The sequence below is a fragment of the Enoplosus armatus genome, chromosome 6, assembly GCF_043641665.1.
Source record: "Enoplosus armatus isolate fEnoArm2 chromosome 6, fEnoArm2.hap1, whole genome shotgun sequence".
Classification (NCBI taxonomy): domain Eukaryota; kingdom Metazoa; phylum Chordata; class Actinopteri; order Centrarchiformes; family Enoplosidae; genus Enoplosus; species Enoplosus armatus.
Genome location: NC_092185.1, coordinates 8,737,939 through 8,760,035, shown reverse-complemented (window position 1 = coordinate 8,760,035; position 22,097 = coordinate 8,737,939). Strand labels below are relative to the sequence as shown.

The 22,097-nt window shown below is 41.8% G+C and overlaps 1 protein-coding gene across 2 annotated transcripts in view; it reads left to right on the top strand.

Annotated features, from left to right (window-relative positions):
• Nucleotides 1-21,392, top strand: part of sema3d (sema domain, immunoglobulin domain (Ig), short basic domain, secreted, (semaphorin) 3D) — a 30,709-nt gene extending 9,317 nt beyond the window's left edge. The window contains exons 3-18 of one of the 2 annotated variants that reach the window (XM_070907747.1): nucleotides 2,146-2,306; nucleotides 4,207-4,269; nucleotides 4,393-4,512; nucleotides 4,591-4,684; nucleotides 5,187-5,315; nucleotides 7,235-7,371; nucleotides 9,330-9,444; nucleotides 9,712-9,781; nucleotides 9,881-10,025; nucleotides 10,647-10,869; nucleotides 11,324-11,412; nucleotides 11,696-11,737; nucleotides 12,372-12,529; nucleotides 14,805-14,869; nucleotides 15,074-15,213; nucleotides 20,041-21,392. In XM_070907747.1, coding sequence (XP_070763848.1) covers nucleotides 2,146-2,306; nucleotides 4,207-4,269; nucleotides 4,393-4,512; nucleotides 4,591-4,684; nucleotides 5,187-5,315; nucleotides 7,235-7,371; nucleotides 9,330-9,444; nucleotides 9,712-9,781; nucleotides 9,881-10,025; nucleotides 10,647-10,869; nucleotides 11,324-11,412; nucleotides 11,696-11,737; nucleotides 12,372-12,529; nucleotides 14,805-14,869; nucleotides 15,074-15,213; nucleotides 20,041-20,505 — 2,216 coding nt within the window. In that variant the 3' untranslated portion in view covers nucleotides 20,506-21,392. Of the gene's footprint in view, nucleotides 1-2,145; nucleotides 2,307-4,206; nucleotides 4,270-4,392; nucleotides 4,685-5,186; nucleotides 5,316-7,234; nucleotides 7,372-9,329; nucleotides 9,445-9,711; nucleotides 9,782-9,880; nucleotides 10,026-10,646; nucleotides 10,870-11,323; nucleotides 11,413-11,695; nucleotides 11,738-12,371; nucleotides 12,530-14,804; nucleotides 14,870-15,073; nucleotides 15,214-20,040 lie in introns of both variants that reach the window. The other variant, XM_070907745.1, reaches the window with a different exon arrangement.
• The last annotated feature ends 705 nt before the right edge of the window (nucleotides 21,393-22,097 follow it).

The following is a 22,097-nucleotide window of genomic DNA, read 5'->3' as shown; positions in this document are numbered from 1 at the left end:
GCTTCAATGAGTGAAGGGTGAAACGATCAAAGCGAAAAATCATCCCTGATTGAGTGAACATCTCCAAAACAACTGCCTTCTTCTCCAAACTTACAGACTTTCCTCTGAAAAACACATCTTGAGGCACAAGTTCAAGTTTCATCCAGAGTCACAACATAGACAATGTGGCCTTCTGCCAAATGAAAAGTAAATCTGGTCATGATTTACATGTTTTTAGTATGCTGCACATTCAGATTGTTATGCCTTTGTTCTTAATGTGTTGATTGTTATGCTGTTCTTAAAGGATGAAGTCAGACCACACACTGGCCTGTATTAAAAAAGTTGCAGTTCATTAGTCATATACAGTAAAAAGACGTTTACAGGACTTTCTCTCTCTACTTGTAAACACTCAAACGCAGAATACCCGGCATTCATTTAGTGAACACATTTGCTTGCTAACAGCAAATCAAAACACATTTCAGCAAATTAAATCTTGCTGTTCTTGAGCTCATCTTTAGTAGTTTCTTATCAACATTACTGTTTGACTTAACATTTGATGCTGGCTGTGATGTTGCTCACTGCATATTAATGACAATGCAACATGAAAATAGCAGCCTCATCTCAGCCAGCTTAAATGCAACGATCAGCAGGAGCGTCTTATATTGTTCTGATTCGTGCTTAAATCATGTGACATGTGGCAGAAACACGTACAGCATCATTACAGCAATGTATCTTTTTCCACTTTATGGCTTTATTTCAACTTCACTCTTCAGACAACAGGCAACGCTGTGGCTGAATAAGCATTACCTTACCCATCCTGTCTTAGGTGGTGTGCACAATAGCAGACATTATAGTATTATAGAGCTTAAATCAGCAGAGCCTAAACCTGTTGGCAGCAAGCCAGCATGGTGATGTCTTACTCAAATGAATGTGGATGAGAGTGCCTCCGAGCTCCAGCAGAGGAGCTAATCAAGAGTTGTTGAGGGGGCTGAGGGCGCTCTTCTCTAGAGAAAGGTGTGGAGCACTATGCTGAGCGGCAACAGCTAAGCATGCTGTTTCAATGGGCTCACAGTGCTGTGTGTTTACAGAACAGATTAACCTTAGCCAAGGGCTAGCAGGCCTAATCTCTCTGTAAGGTTTAGTCTGCTGGGGGCATGATGTGTGTGCAGGGGTGAGAGATATGAGCATGTGGGGGTGCTGTGTGTGTGAGCTTGTGTATAAGAGGAGGTATTAAGCAGGATTGCGTGGTGTGGAGGGGTCCTAGAAATTCAAATATTGAGGGTTGGTAACCTCTCCAATCCTTCACACCAAGAGGGTAATCACAATGTCAATCCTTTCAGAGTGACTCCCACAGGGCTCCCCCGCATTGAGCCTGTGTTTATTCAAGGCATGTTGCTATACTGGCGCACTGAAAAGAGCCTGGTGATAGAAGAGATTTCCTCAGATCAAGGAGATCAAGGACACAGTACTGAGCTGAGAATGTAGTCAGTATTCAGCTCCCAGAAATGGACCAACCGATACTAACGGAAACAGCGTACATACAGTATATTTTAATTCTTTAAATGCAGTTTATTAAAAGTGTTACCGCTATAAATCATAAAGAAGTCAACAGCTATACCATCATCTAATGGGTGAGCAACAGGTATTCCACCTGCTCTTATCATGATCTAATCTCATATGCTACAGCCACAGCTCATTCATCGTTTATGAAGATGCTCATACATCTGCAACTGAGAGTCTAGTCAGGAAAACAGTGGTGGAGAGACAGGTAGTTTTGGAATAAATAACCCCCCCCCCTTTAAAATCTCCTTTTAAACAGCTGTTTTTAAACTGAGAGACATCTTCATGGTTAATGAAGTAGCTATGAAAATACCCTGATAAAGATTTGGATGTGTGCTGTGCTTTCAGATCCTACTGTATCTCTTCTCTATCAGCATGTGTAGCTAAAGTGTTGAACCACAGAGGATTAGGCAGTTTCAAGTCAAGCCAAGACATGTTTTTTTCTCTAGAAGAGGAAACCCAGTGCTTGTCTTTGGGATTTCGGTATGAGTAAACTGCAGAGAATGAGCTAGGCTTGACAGTAATCCTGCTCCAATTTTTTTTTTTTACATACACTGCACTTAATCTCTTTGTTTGTCTCTATGTCTGTTGCTCTCTCTGGGTCAGAACTACTGCATGCCGGCAGTGCTTCCCTGTTTTTGGGCTCCTCCGATGGCCTCCACTCCCACTCGCTGCTGTTGGATGAGGAGAGAGGTCGTCTTCTGCTGGGAGCCAGGGATTACATCTACCTGCTTGACCCTGACAATCTGGCCAGAGCCCCCAGAAAGGTACAATATGTGTGTGAAGAGCACAGAAGAGGAAAGTATAGAAGGATATAGAACGGAAAAAACAACACTAACAATTAGTTTAGTGCAATAAATAAACAGCAGCTTTTGGTTTTGTAGCTATTCAGGCCATTTACTATGCTTGAGAGGTTGTTTAGGTAGACTTTGAAGTGTTTACAGTGGTTTTAAGAGTCCCCACACCCTCTGACAGAAGAATAGTGCTGGAAGAAAATCAACTTTGAACAGGAGATGGAGTATCTCCTCCCTCACACACCATAACCGGCCCAATCCCCAGACATGCACACTCATGCTTGGAGCCACTTGAGACATCCTAATAACCTCTGTTATTTGCTGTGAACAGCTCATTATCATAGAGAGAGTAATTTAGCTTCAGCTCATGACACTTATACCTGTCTTACCATTACGTGGGGTGATGTCAGGTATTTTTTCTTCCGTAACTGTGTTGCTAAGATGAAATGCACTCAGCCGTATATTGTTTTAGAGAAGATCTCCCCTTTCAGTCAACAGCAGTCTGCAACTGTCTGTCTGGTGAGGTCAGGGTCATCACATTGGAGGGCACACACACACACACACACACACACAAGTATAAACACAGACACAAAAATGCACTTGGACGGATGCCATATGTTAAAGTTTGTAGACGTGAGTGTGTGTTTATGCAGCTGAGGTTGATATGCAAGTGGGACGACAGTGTGTTTATTTGATTTTTATCTGGTTGTTTTAACTCGTAGTCTTGCTCTCAAAGTGTTGCCTTTCTGTTGCCTCTTTGGTCATTGATACTGATGCCAGGGCGATATGCACCAAAAGTCTAATTCTCCCTGCCTTTTGGGACCAGCCCTTGACAGGGAACATGATCTAGGGACACAAACTTGGTTTATCAGTTAGCAAAGAGGTATACCTGGAAGGGGGCCCTCGGGCACTAAAACACAACCAGATATTCTGCTAACAAGCATTCCAGGTGTTTCCACCTTGATTTTCAGGAGATTGATTTACAGTCTTTGAATATCCCTATATGGTGTGGTAAGACTAGGCCACTGGTTATTTCATATTCTGCGTTTCAAAACCTGTTTAAGCCCTTACACAGGCCGCACACTGTGCGCAGTCAACACATGACATTGTAACACTGGTTTTCTGTATGAATTCCTCAGCGGCATGCAATGATTTGGAATCATGAGATGTTTTCATATTTGTGCCAGTGTGTTTGCATGCGTATTTAGGCTCTGTCGACCCATGAATAAGTTTGGCGATAGCTCGTCTTGGTAGGATTTAGGAGAGGTGACACGCTAAGCACATAAGCCTGTTATAACACATGTGTGAACATGGTGGGGTACATTGAAGGGACACTGAATGTTATACGTCCATTGGTCTCTCCAGCAGTTGGAGGTGTTAATTATTGTATAACTGAGAGCAGCAAACATTTTGCCTATCCTCATTAGCCACTAAAAAGGACCTTTTGGAGGATCTTGGGCTGAAGACTCCTACCAGGTTAGGGGGTCAGGAGCTTACTCAGTAGTAGTCTTTAAAGTGATCCATAAAGTTTGATATTGTACTCTAAAATGCACAAGTAGCCACTGTAGAGATGCTATAACAGGAGTATTATGCACTATCCTTTCAGATATTGTGAGAAGCCTGGCTGTGGGATTCGGACCCAATTGCAGCGTGAACACATTATATTGTTATTATGATTTTTATTATTGTAATCTTTTCATTATATTGCGGGCTCAAGTAGGTTATAAAGTGCATTACAATAGTCTGGCAGAGATTTAATGAAAATGTTCAAGTTCTTTGTAGATGAAATGACTTTTTTATGGTCAGAAGTTAAAGGCTCACATGCTACACGATGAGATGTAAAATGTTTCTCCTTTTATTTATCTGTCATTAGATTCACTGGCCTGCTCCCCGGGACAGAGTTGAAATGTGCAAACTGGCTGGCAAAAATGCAAATGTAAGTCCTTCTAAAGGTTTTATCTGTGCACCATTGTGTGTTGTAATATACAGCGTACGTGTTCCATCAGACTGTCTATAATAGTTCATCTTTGCTCTCTTTTTCTGTTTCTGCTTGTTCTAGTTGGAGTGCGCTAACTTTGTCAGGGTCCTCCACAACTACAATCGAACACATGTCTATGCCTGTGGGACAGGAGCTTTCCACCCCAACTGTGCTTTGATCGAAATCTCTGGCCGCAGACAGGTAGAGAGAAGACCGAGTGAATCTCAGCAGGAATCATTTTGGCACGAGTATAATATAATCTTCCTTTTCGTCTCTCAGGATGGTGTGTTCCAACTGCTGTCTAGTACAGTGGAGTCTGGCAGATTGAAATGTCCTTTTGATCCCTTGCAGCCATTCACCTCAGTCCTCACGGGTAAGATGAGCCATGACGCAATACTCTGGCAGTCCTCTGCCTGCCTTATCTCTTGAACACCAGAATTTCATTGCTGCACAGAACCATTTACCCAGGAATAAATGATGTCTCCCCTCAAGTCTCCGCTCAGTTCTTTGAGTAAATCTGTTTTCATATATCTGTTTTCCCAGCACTTTTCTGCAAGTTATTTTGTTTAAGAGAGAGGCAAGCAGACATTTCTCAGGCAGCAGCAAAGTTACTTGGCAGAGAATTGTAAACAACAAGTGTTTTTGAGCCTCATCTCGCTTTGTGTTTCTTGACATCTTTCTCAGTCTGTGTTTTTGTAAATCTGAGTAAGCTGCTGAAAGCTAAATAGTATTATACACTGTCAAATCTGTTTTCTGATATGTTTTTATGGTGTACGTGCGTATTAACTAGAATTGTACAAATGTAAAACAAAGAAGCTATTGCTATGTGACTTTTCATGTACAATAATGTCGACCTGTCTCTGTAATGGGTCCAGATCAGTACCTGTACGCGGGCACATCTTCAGACTTCCTAGGCAAAGACACAACGTTCACACGCTCCCTTGGCCCTCCACCTGACCAGCACTACATACGCACAGACATCTCTGAAGACTACTGGATCAATGGTACACACACACTTGCACATATCCCCATTAACACGCTGAGTGCACTCAAAACGTATTATTGCTTTTTCTCCAAACTTCCAGCCTCTCTACTGATACAAAGAGCCTCTCTGTGCCCTCAGGATGGTTATTGGCATTCCAGCGCAGAGAAAACAGTCCACTTATTCATTTAGCTGGAACTTTTATATGAATGCCATAGCTGAACAGGGACCACACCTACCGGGGAATTTACAGTGTGCCACAAAGTTCACGGTCTTAGTCACACAACCGCATAACCACACAAACACACACACACTTACAAACACACACAGGCATGCACAGTCATCACAGGAGGGAGCCCTCTCTCTCTGTATACGTCTCTAGTCTCGAGTGTTTTACAGCCACTGATGGGTTGTCGTGTATCAACAGTTGTCACCATACACATGGTCTCCACATTTCACAACCACGCAGTCTGAGCTGTTTGGAGTAATTATGTCTCTCTCTCTCTCTGTATACAGCATGTGTTAGCGCAGGGCAGGCAGAGAGAAAGAGCACATCATTTCTTGCAGTGTTTCTGTTCCTGTGAGCCTGTGGAACATCTCTCCAGTGCTGCAGGACTAACAATGACCTTCTGTCGAGTGTGTTAGCAGTCGTACATTAAGCTGTTCCAGTTGGGGAATCACCCTCTGGTGGTTGGCTCGGCTTCTAGGGGTTGAGCTAATGTTGATGTAATGTCACTGCAACACTTTGGACTAGTTCCCCCCCTGAATGAGGACACTGATGGCGACATGCTGTTGATAGTCTCCTTTCCCCACTGCTATTTCATACATTGTGTATAGTTTTTACTTGTTTTAACACTCTTGTCACACTGTGCAACATCATAAAATAGTAATTACTCATAATTTGTTTGTTTGTTTGTCTTAATTCACATAAGATCAGTCCAGAAACCCTTTGATAGTATGGATACTAGTAAAACTAAGCTACTTTTGGCATTACATTTTGTGCTACACACAAGTCAAATTACTATGTGTAACATGAAATCTTTATTTATAATTTATAGTGACCCACAGAGAATTATCACCCAACTGTGCAACTCAGCTCTACAAAGTGTTTAAGGTTCTTTCAGCTCCTTGTTTTCCTCATTTCCAGCTGTTCAGCAAAAAGCTACTAAGCTACCCACTGTAGGCTACCTGTTCAGCTCCAAGCGGTGGACAGACAAAGTTAGCAACTACCTGTCAAACATAATGGAACATTTAGCAGCTAAGGAGCCTGATTTTTCCCTTGTTGTTGGTGGAGACCAAAACAGATCAAGATGGAGAGCAAATATTGGTCTTACAGTCATTGTGTGTCCAGAAAGACCAAATGAAATGTTGCTCCGTGTCTGCTCGATGTGTAAATGTTCAACTTTATAAGGTGGTAAAATGTGTGTTTCCAGCCTGTAACGCTGCCCCCAAGTGCCTAAAATAATAATAATAAGACTTTTACTTGTAATTAAATATCTACATTGCTTTTAATTAAAGGATCTGAATACTGTTTCAAACACAGGCGACATGATTATGGTAGATATTTGAGCCTGGGTGTTCCACCTAAAGGATGATCTCTATTCCACACTACTGCATAACATATACTGCCAGACAGGCTGAAAATCATAGAAAAGTAAACAAAACTGCTTTTAAACTAACCAAAATACTCTAGCAATTACTGTATTAGTCCATGTATCAAACTGCACTGCAAGTTGAAGATTTATGTGCAGCCCAAGCTTTAGCTTAGTAAATAGAAGTGATAATAAATCAGACCTTTCTGTAGAAATAGAGCAAGATTGTAAATAAACGTGCTGAGTGTAGTGTTAATGCCACCTCAAGGCTGCAGCGCATGGAAAAGCAATTACCTGACTTATTTTAACACTCTCCCCTCTGTCTCTCTTTTCCTCTCTGTGTCTTCAGAGGGCAGGTTTATATCTGCTCATCCCATTGCAGACACCTACAATCCAGATGATGATAAGATATACTTTTTCTTCCGTGAAATGTCATGGGAAGGCAACGACAAGAGCATCCTGTCCCGAGTGGCTCGTGTGTGCAAGGTGAGATATTAGACAAGAAATGTGTGGAAAATGGGAGGCATACCAGGGCATGGAGGGGAGGTGAGGATATGACGGATGGGTGGACAGGTAGGGGAGAAAGAAGGGGATGGAAGAGTGAAAGGCCCAGCTAGGATACTCTACATGGATGTCGAGATCCAGTTGGTAATGAGAGAAATGGTGCTTTGAAGGTAGAGTTAAAGTCGGTACGACATGGTGGGACTATAGAGAAAGAAAGACAGTAGGAATGTAAAACCTCTTACAGTGTGTGGGGGAGTCATAACTCCTACAATGATCTGATCGGATAAGGATCTTTGTGTCGGCCACTACAAAAGTGTTTTATGTCCCCCAGGAGGAGGCCTTCCTGATACATTCTTCTTTTGTAGTCATCTGAAAGAGTCTGTCAGGGGCGGTAAATCATGGTGTAGCCCCTTTGTGCTATGCTGACTGGGCATTCATGGTGCTGCGGCCTACATTGTCACTGAGATCAATGTCGTTGAAAGATCTTTGCAACGTCTCATTGTCATAATTTCTTGTGTTCTCTATTAAAAGGTTGCTGTTGTTGCACTACCATTCAAATCTCAGAGACATATTTTGGCTTTGGAGAGATTTAATTGGCATGATAGAGCTTGCATGTGCGGTACCATTATTATTACGTTACGTTCATTTGGCTGATGCTTTTGTTCAATACAACTTAAAGTGAGAGCATTCAGCCTCTACTGGAAGAGCTAGAAGTACAATGGTCTATTGCTAGAAGCACATTGCCAAACTAAAAGGAATCCTTTTGTCAATACAAACGTTCTCTCTGTTCAGTGTTTAGATGCTGCAAGACATTTGAGAAGCATATCATGTTTCAGCACTCATTAAGTTCTATTTGACAGCGTGTCAAAACAATTGTAAGCTTGGATGGCACTGCACAGCTGACTGAGGACAGAATCAGGATAGATTCATGATTGGGGACCTTCTGTATACCATACAGCGTGCCATTAGTCATTCCAAATGGGACTAGCCCACAGCAGTTTGCTATTAGCATTTGGAGGTCTATCGCTACATTCTTAGAGAAAAGCTTTCAACGTATTTATGACTTGGGAGTAAGCTGTAAGGCAGACTGGAAGGTGATTCCTCTGGATTACAGCCCGCTCTTTTTCCTCCTCTTTTAGCTATCTCTCTCTTGTGGTCTTTGTGTTTTTTTCCCCTTCCCTTTCATTATCTGTAAGTAAGTAAGTGTTTTCCCTGCATGTAAAAGGAATGATTGCACTTCACTTCAATCCTCTTTGAAGATTATCACCATTGTGAAACATCCTCATTAAGTGCTTACATTTTTTTTGTCTCTTAAACACAAGTGTGTTTGTGTGTGTGTTGAGCCATAGCAGTCTTTTCTTTACCACTTAGTTGGTGCACCAGCCAACTTTAATAGGGAGGTTCTCTCAAGTTTTCTATGAATTACAAGGAGGTGCACTTGAATGCTCTTACCGTAGCTCAATCAAAGGCTGCTACTTAAAGCAGCAATTCATATGCTAAGATAAAACCTGCATTATCAATCAGTAGCCTCACTTGATTTTAGTACTCTCTTCCAACATGCTGCACTTTCATTTGTTTCTCTTCTCCTCTGATGTTTTTCCCTCTTCTCTCTCTGTTTTCTTCTCTTCCTCTTTCCTCTCCCTTTTCAATTACTCCCGACTGCCATTATGCGAACAAGAAGGTCTCCTTTGTGCTGGTTAAATAAGCAGATCCATACTAGAGGCATGTGGTTCACCTGTTTATTTTCCTAATTAGCGCAGGAAATCGGAGAAAGGCCACGATGCTGTATGTTGTCTGTGTGTGTAAGACCATTAGATAGATTACAGTCGGGTTGTGGTTAAGTACAAAGTGTGTGTTATTAATTGTGTTTGTCTTTTGGCCACGTTGGACAGCTGCACTATGCTGACTATGACTTTACCGTCTATGTGGTTGTGTTTCAGAATGATGTGGGTGGGCTGAGGAGTCTGACCAATAAATGGACCACCTTCCTCAAAGCCAGACTTGTGTGCTCTATCCCTGGACCAGACGGAGTGGACACACACTTTGACGAGCTCCGTAAGTGACCGCGAACATAAAAAACTAAAAAGCTAGGCCAATAAACTGGGCTTTATCTTCCATGAACTACCTTCACAGTGTACTTTAGAAAGGGACTGAATTTCCAGTTGCACCAGAAGTGGCACAGTGTAGCAGTAGCCAATATTAGACTGTAGTTGCTGTTTCATATGCAGTAAATGAAAATGAAGATGAAGGTGCAACACAATCTTTTCTGTGCAGATAATAAAAACAAACAACCTTTTTTGTGGCTTCCCCTCTTGATTACAGAGGACATATTTCTGCTCCCTACCAGAGATGACAAAAACCCCATAGTGTATGCAGTCTTCACCACTTCCAGGTAAGTTTGGTATTCTTCACACCATCACCAACACCACCTGTGGTCTCTCCTTTTCTTCCCCAGCCTTAACCTGGTCTCTTGTTTCCACTCTCCTCTCAGCTCCATTTTCCGTGGCTCAGCAGTGTGTGTGTACAGCATGGCGGACATAAGGGCTGTGTTTAACGGACCTTACACCCACAAAGAGGGGCCCGACCACCGATGGGTAGAATATGAGGGGCGGATACCGTATCCCCGTCCTGGAACGGTGCGTTGCCCGCTGAAGGGCACAGAGACAAACAGGCTGCTCATACTCGATCACTCCTAATTAAAGATTTTCTTTTCACAAATTCAATGAATAGAGTCATCCCCAACTTTCTTGCTAATTACAAAATAATAAATATGGCCTAATTTAAGGCAGATTCAAGGGTGAAATGTTCAAGATGCTGTAGGGTATGCAAGCTCACATCTGCACATGCAACCTCATGATGTATGTCATAGCCTTGGCTTTGATGAGGTTACTCGACATGTTAATCAGATTCTGGTTTCATTTTGTTTAAATAACGTAATCAAGGGAGGGAAAGGGATGTATGGGGGATTTGGTGTATACTTCAGGTGTACAGCTGAGTGTGTTTGAGCTATAGTATACACAGAAAGGGGGAGCAGGAGCGACACAGATGTTCCAGATGTGCTTTGCCTCCTGCTCTTCTTAATTTGACCACCAGAGGGAGGCATACACCAGTAAAATTGTCAGACAGAAACCATTGGTCAGTTTGCTCAAAAGAAATATAAGAAAAATAGACACTAAACACTGTCAGGGAGTGGAATCATCTTGTGATTGTGAAACTTTTGCACAAGATCAACATTTTTTTATTTATTTGTCCTCTAGTGTCCCAGCAAGACGTATGATCCAAGGATCAAGACCACCAAAGACTTTCCAGATGAGGTGGTCAGTTTCGTCCGATTCCACCCTCTCATGCATCGCTCTGTCTACCCTCTGACTGGCCGACCCGTGTTCACACGTGTCCGGGTGGACTACACCCTGACTCAGATTGTGGTGGACAGAGTTTTGGCAGAGGACGGACAATATGAGGTCATGTTCCTGGGAACGGGTGAGACACACACCTCTCATCCCAGCTGTCTCTTGAAATTTAATATTTGACCAGCAGAGGGCACTAGATCACTATGAGTTGTCCTCAGCCTTGAACAGATTTTACTGGTGCTGTCATGGTCTTGGTGATGTAAATGAATAAATATATGGTTGCACTTGAATCCAGTATCTTGTCTTAGGTCTCAGTACTGACTCCCTTTTACAGTTTAACCCTTAATGTATAATATATATATATCTAGTCTGAGAATGGCCCAGTGTTTAAGTTTTGTTTAGAAACTTAGAGAAGGGTGTGAGTGCACGGACTAGAAGTACTTACTTCCATTGGATATGAAAACAATACAGTACTCATACCTGGCTGGTTTACAGTATTCACTTCTGAATGAAAAATACATGTTGTGTGGTTTGCTTGATTTATCCCGACCCCCCCCCCCCTCCTTCTTCACTCTCTGTCGTAGATGCTGGCTCAATTCTGAAGGTGGTGAGCATCACTCAAGAGAATTGGTCAACAGAGGAAGTGGTGCTTGAAGAACTTCAAGTTTTCCAGGTTTTGTGTGCACAAATACAGAAACATGAGCACACACACTCGCTGCGAGCGTTGCTTTTTTGATAGACTATGCCAACTGTTCCCCAGCCGTCCTCGGTGGGACAGTTGACTCATCAAACAGTGAAATATTCATCATCCCTCTGTTATACAGACTCTACAACGCTGGTGGATTTTTCTGAACTATTAATCAACAAACTCATCTGTTGTTTTTACTCAAACACTGCTCCAGCAATGTATATTTACTGTTAAAGCTGAAGAAGTTTGTTTGTTTTACTTTTTGCAGGTTCCCACTCCCATCCTCAGTATGGAGATGTCCTCTAAACAGGTTTGGCCTCATTCTCATCCATCCATATTCCCACACTAATTCTGCGCGTCTTCTCTGCTCTCTGCCTTCATTCATGCCACATGCATTCAGTCATGTGCATATGCCTGATGTGGCACAAGACATACTGTTTCTTATCCCCAATTCATTCATGTATTCAATATTCCTCTCACTCTTTAGCCTTCCCCATGTTCTTGTAGCGCTCTCTCCCCCTCCTGCCTCATTATCTTAGGGTCAGGGGTGTCAGCAGACACTTCAACCCCAATCACAGCTTCCATTAATCTCCAGCAGCTAGTGCTTTCCGTTGTTGTTTTGAAGTTCTGTTTCTCCTTCAGACGAGTCAGAGCAGATCATGACAATCACATTTGTAAAAATTCCTCACATTGAGAAATCCTGAAATCTCTCTGGTTTTTTTCAAGTGTGTGTTGAAGGTTTTGACATTTTAAATGAATATTATTGTTGTAACACATTGACCCCCATTATTCACAATGTACAGTTTTCTGTTGCTGTACTTTTTCTATGTCTCTGTTGCACCTCTAAATACATGAATTTCCATAATGGATAATAAATTTGAATTTGAAATTGACCTGTATGTTTACCCTCCCTAAAGCAGAGTGTGTTGTGTGTTTCATTATAGAAACAGCTCTACGTGGGTTCAAGTGAAGGGCTGGCCCAGGTGTCCCTCAGTAGATGTCACCTGTATGGTCAGGCCTGTGCTGAATGCTGCCTGGCACGAGACCCCTACTGCGCCTGGGATGGACACACATGCTCACAATACATGCCTGCATCCAAGAGGTATGCTAGGCTCCCAGAAATTCATTTTGCCAAGTTATAGTCATTATCAAACATTAACCAAAAGCATGAGAATTAACCTCTTTTTAACATTTTTTTGTTTAGAGCCTGTAGATGCATACATTCACACTAAAAATGTAGGGTCGTCAAATATGTGACTCTTGATGGAGTGTCTAGTGTTGATTTGTGAAACAAATGTATTGTGATTCTTATTGTGAAAATAACAGTGAAAATAATGACAGTCCACACTGCAACACACAGATAAATAAAACATCAATAATAAATAGGTGGAGTAAACACTTTAAGTTAAAATCTTAAGAAAATATCTTTTTCACACAAATTTGCATCACATATCAGAACATTTATGGGGAATTACAAAACCAAACATGTAACCATTTGAAACCTGGATACACACATGCACACACTCGTACGAACACAATGCAAATTCAAATTGTACTACTTTAAATTGACTTCCTCCCAGGTATGCAGAGCTGGTGCACGTTAATGTCTTGATGCCATTAGGATTTAAACATGTGGCATAGAATGATTAATAGCAATAAACTTGATCCAAAAAAGGAAAAAAAAAACCCATTTATCTTTAAACTTCTTTGACCCTTTGTTGCCCTACTTTTCCTTGGTGTATATGTGTGTGTGCATGTGTGTGCATGTGTGTGTGTGTGTTCCCAGGGCTGGTTCTTTATTCTGGGGCTGTCAGGCAGAGTTCATAGTTCTTGCTAAATATGTTTTCCCTTTTGGTTCCCTTCTCCTCTTCAGCATTTTTCCATGCCAGGGGGTATTAGTGCATTTGAGGCATTGATCAGAGGTGCTGTTCCTCAGCTGATTAATGCTACTGTCATTCCACACCTCTAGAGTGCAGTCCTCGAGGAGAAAAAGCATGTGTGTCTGTGTTTTTTGTTTGTGTGCTTGCTTGCACGATTTGAGGCTCTACAGAATCTGTACCCTACAGTTAGAGGTCACACTGCCATATTCTTGGCCAGTGGGGATGCTGGTGTGGTTTGTAGAATAGTGGAGGTCTCCAGGGCTCTTTGAAAGCTGATCCTCACAGTGTGAGTGAGCGTAGGCTACAGATGTCCCATCACACAGGACTGACAGGAGGTGGAGGAGGTGAAATCAATACAAACTGAAGGAGCCCAAGTGAGCAACACCAAGCTGGACGCCAAAAAAACTTGATTTTTTAAATTCTATTCAAACTATAACATTTATGTAGGAAAACAAATGTCAATCTTCGAATGAGGTTTCACTTTTACTTTTTCCATTTAGGCTTTATACGTGTCAATCAGAGAAGGACACGGAGAGTTACAAGTAATCAGAGGTCATCTCAAATCACATTTTGAGTGGTTGTGAAAAATTGTTGCTGGAGGTGATAGTTAGGCAACTTCTTCACATGTTCAGCACAGCATTCCTGTTTTTCCAGTATATGCAAAATTTGACATTTGAGAAAACATACCCCCGTTTGAGATGAGTGAGAGGTGTACCCTTTATTATCTTCTCTTCTCCCCTCATTATGGCTCCACGCTGGCGATTGGCTCAGATGTCCACTTGGACTTGAGGATGAACTGATTAGAATTTGGTTGTCAAAGGTCAAAAGTCACTGTGACCTCACAAAACACGCTTTTAGCCATAACATCATAAAGAACTGATGACCATATTTCACAGTTGACAATGAATTGGTGACACTTTTGACTCAAAGGTCAAGGTCACTGTGACCTCAAAATGACCTTGACAAACATGTTTTTGGCCATAACTCTAGAATTGATGCAGTAATTATGACACAATTTCTCACAGATGTTTAATGGGATACAACGATGTAGTGATGACATTTTTTCTCCCAAAAGGTCAACTTCACTCTGACATCATCATATAATGGAAAAAACACTTTCTTTTTTGGCAATAATTCAACACCATATTCTGACCATATTTCACTTTTGACTTACCTCAAAAAAAGTTTTTAGCCATAATTTAAGAATGTAGTGGGCAATTCCAGATTTCACACACATGTTGACTGAGACGACACAATGAGTAAACAATAACTAGCATGGGCTTTCCTCCATCTCGTCCATTCTGCTTTTCACTTCTGGCCTCATTCTGAATTTTGGGCGTCATCCGAATCACATGGTTGAGGTTGTGAAACTGTCATACTGTACAGATGACCTTGTTAAGATTACTATCAGTATTTTACGGTATATCAAACAACCTCTCAAAACACCACATGACGTGAACTTGTAATCTTGATAAACTTTGTGTGTTTGCTCTCCAGACGAGCCAGAAGACAGGACATCAAGCATGGAGACCCCGCCAGTCAGTGCTGGGACACAGAAGACAGTACGTAGACTTTGTTCTCTTCAGAAGTTCAGCCTGTGTCTGTCTTTGTAGGAGAGTCTGTTAATCTTCTTTGCGAGCTGTAAACACACATCCAGAGAAGAGATGAATCACTTCACCAGTCACTAGAGGAAACCTGCATGATATACCTTTTTTAGAACCAGAGAGGAGACTCTTGGATCAATAACAGTTGTGTTTTCTTTATAGGTCTTGTTGGGGGACGGGTGGAGGAGAGGGTCCTCTTTGGGGTGCAGAGCAACTCCACTTTCCTCGAGTGTATCCCTAAATCTCAACAGGCCCAGATCCGGTGGTACATACAGAGACCTGGATCTGAACGCAGGGAGGAGGTCAGAAAGTGCCCTTATCTACACACATGTACACACACACAAACATAAATTCTCTTGTTCATGCTTTTCTTTCGTTCATTCTCTTTCTTCCTCCACTCTCTCTGAAGTCTGAAGGCAAACCTTGTTTTTGCTTTTCTTAAGTTTACTGTACCTGAGGGGTTACATTTTTTTCATGCCAGGTCTCAAAGCAAGAAAGTAACAGGGCCAAAGACAGGTATTTTCCACTGCAACAATCATTTCTTACATCAGTACTTCAAAGAATCCAAAAACATCAAAGTTGACTTCAACCTCACCAGCTATGAGGTCTGAGCCTTGGACCCATCAGCAACTGTTTATGCCACAAATCACATTGCTGCAGGTCCTGCTTATCTTGGGGAAGATAAAAAGCATTGCTTGGACCAAGAGCATACTGCGCACATTTCATCTGTTGTGGAATTATAGGTAATAAGGGAGCAATCCGGGGTCTCACCAGGTCCTTGAAAAAGGTCATTTTTGATATTTATGAAGGTCCAGGGCTTTCAGAAATGTTCTGCAGCTCCTCTGTTTTTGAGGAAATTGAGGAATAACTTAAACCAGAGGGAGACTAAAGATTGTGTTCTGGGCAGTAACATTGATTGGTGAATCAGAAAACACATTCTGCAACTAAAGCTGTATGAAATATGGACTTTACACAAAGCATTACTTAAAACAAAAAGAAAACAACCACTTTAGTTGAAAACTCAACAAGTGATGGCCTAAAACTGAAATTGCCTTTTTTAGGGCTTATTGAAAGCTGAATTTCCAGCTGTTGTCAAGAAGTTAAAACAAATCTCAGTGTTTAGTGTTTCTTTACAAAACCATTGTATTATTTCAATTTTTTTAATTGTCATTGGACCAAAGTCACTTTAAAACTCAGATCCTGGGAGACAGGATTGTGGGCACAGAAGGACACGGGATGTGTTTATGTTTGGGGTGTTGAAAGGAACTCATTGATGATGACACTCGTCTCCTGAATGAGACAAGAGACTTGCTTACTCAGCACCTCGGTGCCCTCCCCTATCCAAACATGCAAACCTTCCTCCACCCATTGCGAGTGGCCTGCTTACCACTCCACCCACTCACTCCTTCTCTCTCCCCACTTCCCACTACACTTATTTACTCCCATGAAAGGTCTTCTGTCCTCTCTCTCTCTCAGGGGTGAATGTAAACACACTGACAGGTGCAGAGGCCACTAACACCATGTGTTCCTTTATAGGCCTACACAGCAGAAAGCCCTGTGATTTCCTTTGTGTGTGTGTGTGTGTGTGTGTGTGTGTGCATATGTGCGTGTTTCTTTATGATTCCCTACAGCAGAAATCATAACAGACCCCTGGGGACAGTCATGTGTTTTGGGGTAATGAACACAATGGGGTGTTTTCTGTGTTTGTGTGTCCAGGCATGCAATGATATGTGACCTATTGTACTCTAGACAAAGTGATGAAGGAGTGAATGCAGGAGTTCTTCCTCCCTCAGGATTGTTATGTGATAGACAGAAGCTAAACAAATACAGCAGAATGTGTAGAATATGATGGATCAACAGCAAGTTCAGCTGTTTGAGGTTTGGTTGTGTTGCAGTATGTACATAAAAATGTGACTAAAATGTGTCTTCTCTGTCAATGAAAAGGTACAGAGTGCCATCATCTGGACTAACTGGCAGCCCAATACAGTTGTTTTGGTTTTACAATTTTTCTGATACATTACAATTAAAGTATTGTTAAATAATAATTCAGACTCAGGCTGGGCTTTACAACAAACCCTTTTACATAAGTCTGTCACACTGACAAATGTTGCTAATTATAATGATATATAACTTAAAAATGCTGCTTTCGTGTTTGAAGAATGTCCTGATAATGAAGCCAGATGTTTCATTATGATTCAAACAATGTTTTAGGGGGAAAAATTTAATATTTAAATGTAGACACAGAATACCCAAGACAAAAGGTAACTGTAGCACAAATGCTTGGATTTTTAAGTAATTAAATGTGGCTGAAAGATAAATTGTGTCTACTAATGGGATAATAAATTAACATTTAATTAACATGTCAGACTACAAACATGGCTTTCAAACTGAATAGGAAAAATAGGAGTTTGAGTATATTATATAATATAATAATATTTTCTTTATCCTGGGTAGACGGTGAGTCTAATGCTTCAAGGCTTTTTATTTCTCCATTGTTCTCACAGGCAAAATGTCTTTGGGTATGTATGGATAAGTGCTAGTTAGTTTTGCTTGTTTCTCGTGGGTTAAAATATAGAATGAAGCCTGTGATTGATTTCTTCTTGGCTGAACCCCAGCAATGCTGCTGACAGTCAACACAAAGTGAAGGAGTTCAAGTGAATCACACCAAGCTGGAGGTCAAAGAAACACACACAGTGTGTTCAGGTGATGGAAGAGATCAGTTGTGTGTGTGCCTTAGTTTGCGCTGTGTAGCATGGCATGTTATTCAGTGTCTTCGCCTGAGCCTTACTTTGAAGTTACTTTGACGGTAATCAAATAGTGTTCTTGTAATTGATGCTATTTGACTATTTTGGTCAGCAGTTTCCTCATCTCTGTGCCGGGATATGACTTCACTGTCATCTTTGCTTTCGTTCTTTCCAGTTTTAGTCATTGTTTTCTCTCTTTCTTTGTCACTGCCACCCGTCAGTAATGTTGCGTTTACTGGCAGCTGTGTCAAGTACAAAAAAAACTGCATTACGTGCATTTTACGAATTGGAACTGGCTAGAATATTAAACCACAACGATATTAACACGAAAACACCCAAACCATCAGCGGCCTCTTGTGAGACAAGGTGTTCTACCTGCTCTCACGGCTGGAACAGGTGATGTCTGAAGTGTCTGGCTCATTTCAACCTCTCACTCCCTGTGCTTTTCTCCCCACTCTTTTTCCTTCAGTCTGTCATCCCTTTTCCTCTCTTGTCCCTCATCCTCTCTCATCAGTCACACCTTAATCTCTCCTCACTTAATTCCGGCCGTCACGCTCCTTACTCTCGTCTACTTTGTTTCCTCATGCTTTTTGTGTTGTCTCCACACGCTCCCACAGCCTCTTCTCTTCTGCGTTTCTCTCCACACTTTCTGCCTCCTGATGGTTTTTGATAAAGGCATCCTCGACCAGCTGCTCACAGCACCTGCAGTCCAACCCAATACTTATTCTCATAATACGCTCATACACACACATTCCCTCCTCTTATCCCCTCGTAAAAGTCAGCTATTAAAGATGTGAGCTGGAAGAGATTTCTCTGTCTTTTTCACAGCATGTTTGTGTGTGTCTGTTAGTGCCTGTGTGTGCATTCACCTCCCGGAGCCTGGAATGCTGGCCCATTACAAAATGTGTAATACGAAAAGCATGGATTACGTTGAATTTCATCCATGGTGTTCATTAGACCAAAGCCTTCCTGAAAGCATGCGAAGCTCTTAGCCTGGTACTTACTCACACTTGTGATTCATTTAACTATTAAGAGCTGTGTTTCATTGGGTTGCTCCACATGTATGCACCCCTGTTCACACATACAAGTGTCCCTACAAACACAGAACGCTGTATGATACACTTAAGAGCTGCATTGCCATTCCTTGCAGGAATTTGTTGGCTGAATCGCAGGCCCAGATAGACACACACACACACACACACACACACTCAGGTACACAAATAAAGACGGACCATCTGGGCGAGTTTAAGTGTCTGGCATTGCCATTTAGTCACAGATGCCTTGATTTTGGATGGCAGAAGCTGCACAAAGGCACACAAATAAAAACATAAATACTGAATGATTGAATGATTTTAGGAAATTGCCCAATGTCTCCGCAGGGAGTTTGCGTAGGAGATTTTATGTTTTTGATTTATATATCCCATGTGTTTTGTCAGGTCAGTCAGGTGTGTCAGGAAACGAGAACGTGATAGGAGACAGACTAGTGAGTCTGTGGGTCTGCCTCTGGCTGGACAACACATCATCAGTGTCAGACCTAGAAACCACTAGTGAGCTGTATAGACACTAACACACACACATATGTCGAAGGATATGGGAAAACAAAGCTACAACACACACAGGCAAATATTCATGTTTTTTTACATGAGGTTAACGCCTGGGCCTCCTTCTCTAACCTCTCTTATCAGTTACACCTCTGGGGGGCCAGAGCCAGGCTGTGGGAGGTATGCTTTTGAAGCATCCACACATGTGTGGACACACACACACACTGGACACATATGTGCATGCTCTTTCTCTGTCTTCTGACCACAGCTGTGTTGTTTTAGGCCCTGACAGCAACCATGCCACCTGACGAATCATGGTGAATGCTAAATGGAATGACATTAGCATGCTACTTACCCTTACACCTCAACGACAAGCACACACACACACACACACACACACACACACACACACACACACACACACACACACACACACACACTTACACTCATCATGCATCTAAAGATCTCTCCACACCACATAATGGTCCCTGGTCCTTCACGCTGTGGGTGACACTCACCACACCCAATTCAATATGTTTCCTGTTTCAGGGGTCATTACCATGTTTAACGCACCTTGGATACAAATCAGGCGTGTAAACAGGGTGGCAGGTATCAAGCTGGTGTTTTGTAATGTGCAGTCATTCAGATTGATTGTTTTAGGGGTAGAGGGACCCAGAATTTCTTGTTGTTTTGTAGAAAAGATTTAAATATTGATTTAAGTTGCAAGGGTGATTTAAGAATTTTGTGTTGTATTGTGTACCAGCTGGTCAGGCGAATTGAAGGCAGCTGTTTTCCCTTGTGTCCTTTGTAATGAAGCTCTTATATGTTTCTTTTTGTCTCCCAGGTCAGGCTGGATGATCGCATTGTACACACAGATCGAGGTCTCCTGATTCGCTCTCTCCATGCCTCTGATGCTGGTGTGTATGTCTGCGTGGCTCAAGAGCACACACACTTCACCCACACTCTCCTCCGGCTGACACTACAACTGGTTACACATGGACAACTGGATGGGAAGCCCAAGCCGAGTGAAGCCCCTGTGGTGGAGCTACGCCATGGTGCTGAGTCCCGCCAGCGCTATAAAGACTACCTGAGAGTGATGAGCTCTCCCTTTGCCTCTCTGGAGGAGTATTGTGATTCACTGTGGCTGGAGAAGAGGCCGTCAAGGGTGAGAGGACGAGGCTTAGGAGTTGGCAAATGGAAACATATCCAGGAAATGAAAAAGAGCAGGAACAGGAGACACCACAGAGAAAGGGCGGAAGAGGGGGGGAAACAGGAAAAAGGGAGGGTGGTGAGGACAGCAAAGCAGTGAGGGATGTGGTAAAAACAACACCACAGGTTGGATAATGAAGCAGACGTGACACAGAACTGCAAAATTGCAATGACAGATCAATCCATGAGCAAGCAAAATCTAACTCAGAGTTAATGGGCCATGAAACATGAAAAACACTGAAATATACAGTTAAAGAGTTCAAAATAAAAGCATTAATTTCAACAAGCAATTTTTAGTAGTAGTATTGTTGTGAATATGTAATTTAATCCACCTGCCAGCTACAGTATGAACAAAAGTATCAGGTGTTTCAGAGGAAAAATAAGTGATTTTCTCTGAATCTTCCATCTTAACAACTGAGTTATTATTCTGTTCTGTTTGCAGATAACAGTAATTTTTGGAATGTGTAAAACCTATTTTGAAAATTGAAAAAGTCATCCATTGACTTGTATTGTAGCTGAAAAGCAAGTCAATGGTGTGCCTCTGGAGATGAGCTGGCCAGATGAAGGATTGCAACATGGCTGGTCTTCAGCTTTCAATGGCAAAGTGGTATTTTCCCCAACAGTACAGACAGATGGTTAATAGAGGTTATCATTTGATGATATTGAAACATATGGTTGAATTGGTGAGATTAGAAAAATATAAAAAAAAAAAGAAAAAAAAAAGAGTTTGGTGACGACAATGCATTCATGTTGAATGACTGTAAATATTTATATAACATGTACAGGAGATACAGCATGCTCAATCTAGTCTTATTACTGATCTGTATAACTATAATGATAATCCTGTATTATGTTTGGGCCGACAAAATGACATATTTTTGTACAAACGTTTCACCCCTGTGTACTGTACGTTCAATAGATGTTTTCTTTGTTGCTGTTTTTGGAAGTTATTTAAATAAATGTGTCTTGGAGCCTCCGTTCCCTGAATTGCTTGCGTACATTCTGTTAAGAGATAAAATCAATATACAGAGAATCTGTTACTGTAAAAGTGCAGTTACAGGCAGTCTCGAGCAGACAGGTTGAGAATGGGTTAGGGTTAGTTCAGCTGAGCCTCTCCTGATATAGCAACACAAGTCCCTGTACACTCTATGCAGATGTCACAATGATTCAGGACCAGCTGGTCTCTTGTTTAGTGTTAGTGCGTGGTGTGTGTGTGTGTGTGTGTGAACAAGAGAGAGAAAGTGGGCGCCTTCAGGAGAAACCATGCAAAATGTGAAAGCTTGTGATCAAACTAAGCAAGTTACAGGTTTCCTAGAATATACTGATAAAGCTGTAAAGGCATCGACATTAGTGGCGTGAGCGTGAAAAGCAAACATTATGCAACCCAATGTGTCTGACCTGAATAGTGTTTTCAGACATACATAATATTGTAGATGTTATCATACACAGTGCTTGGATGTAATGTGGACAACAATATGACAAGGATCTTATGTGATGGCATTATGAGAGTCATGGAGTCTGTTTTAACTGACTTAGTGGTAACCTCTTAAATTAGATTAGAGGGGAGCTGCTGAAATACTGCAGGTATCACAGGCTACAAATGTGTCCCATATAGATATATGAAAACATCATATTCCTCGAAAGCCTTGTAATTCTTTTACTGGTCTCATATGTGGACCTCCCCATTACACA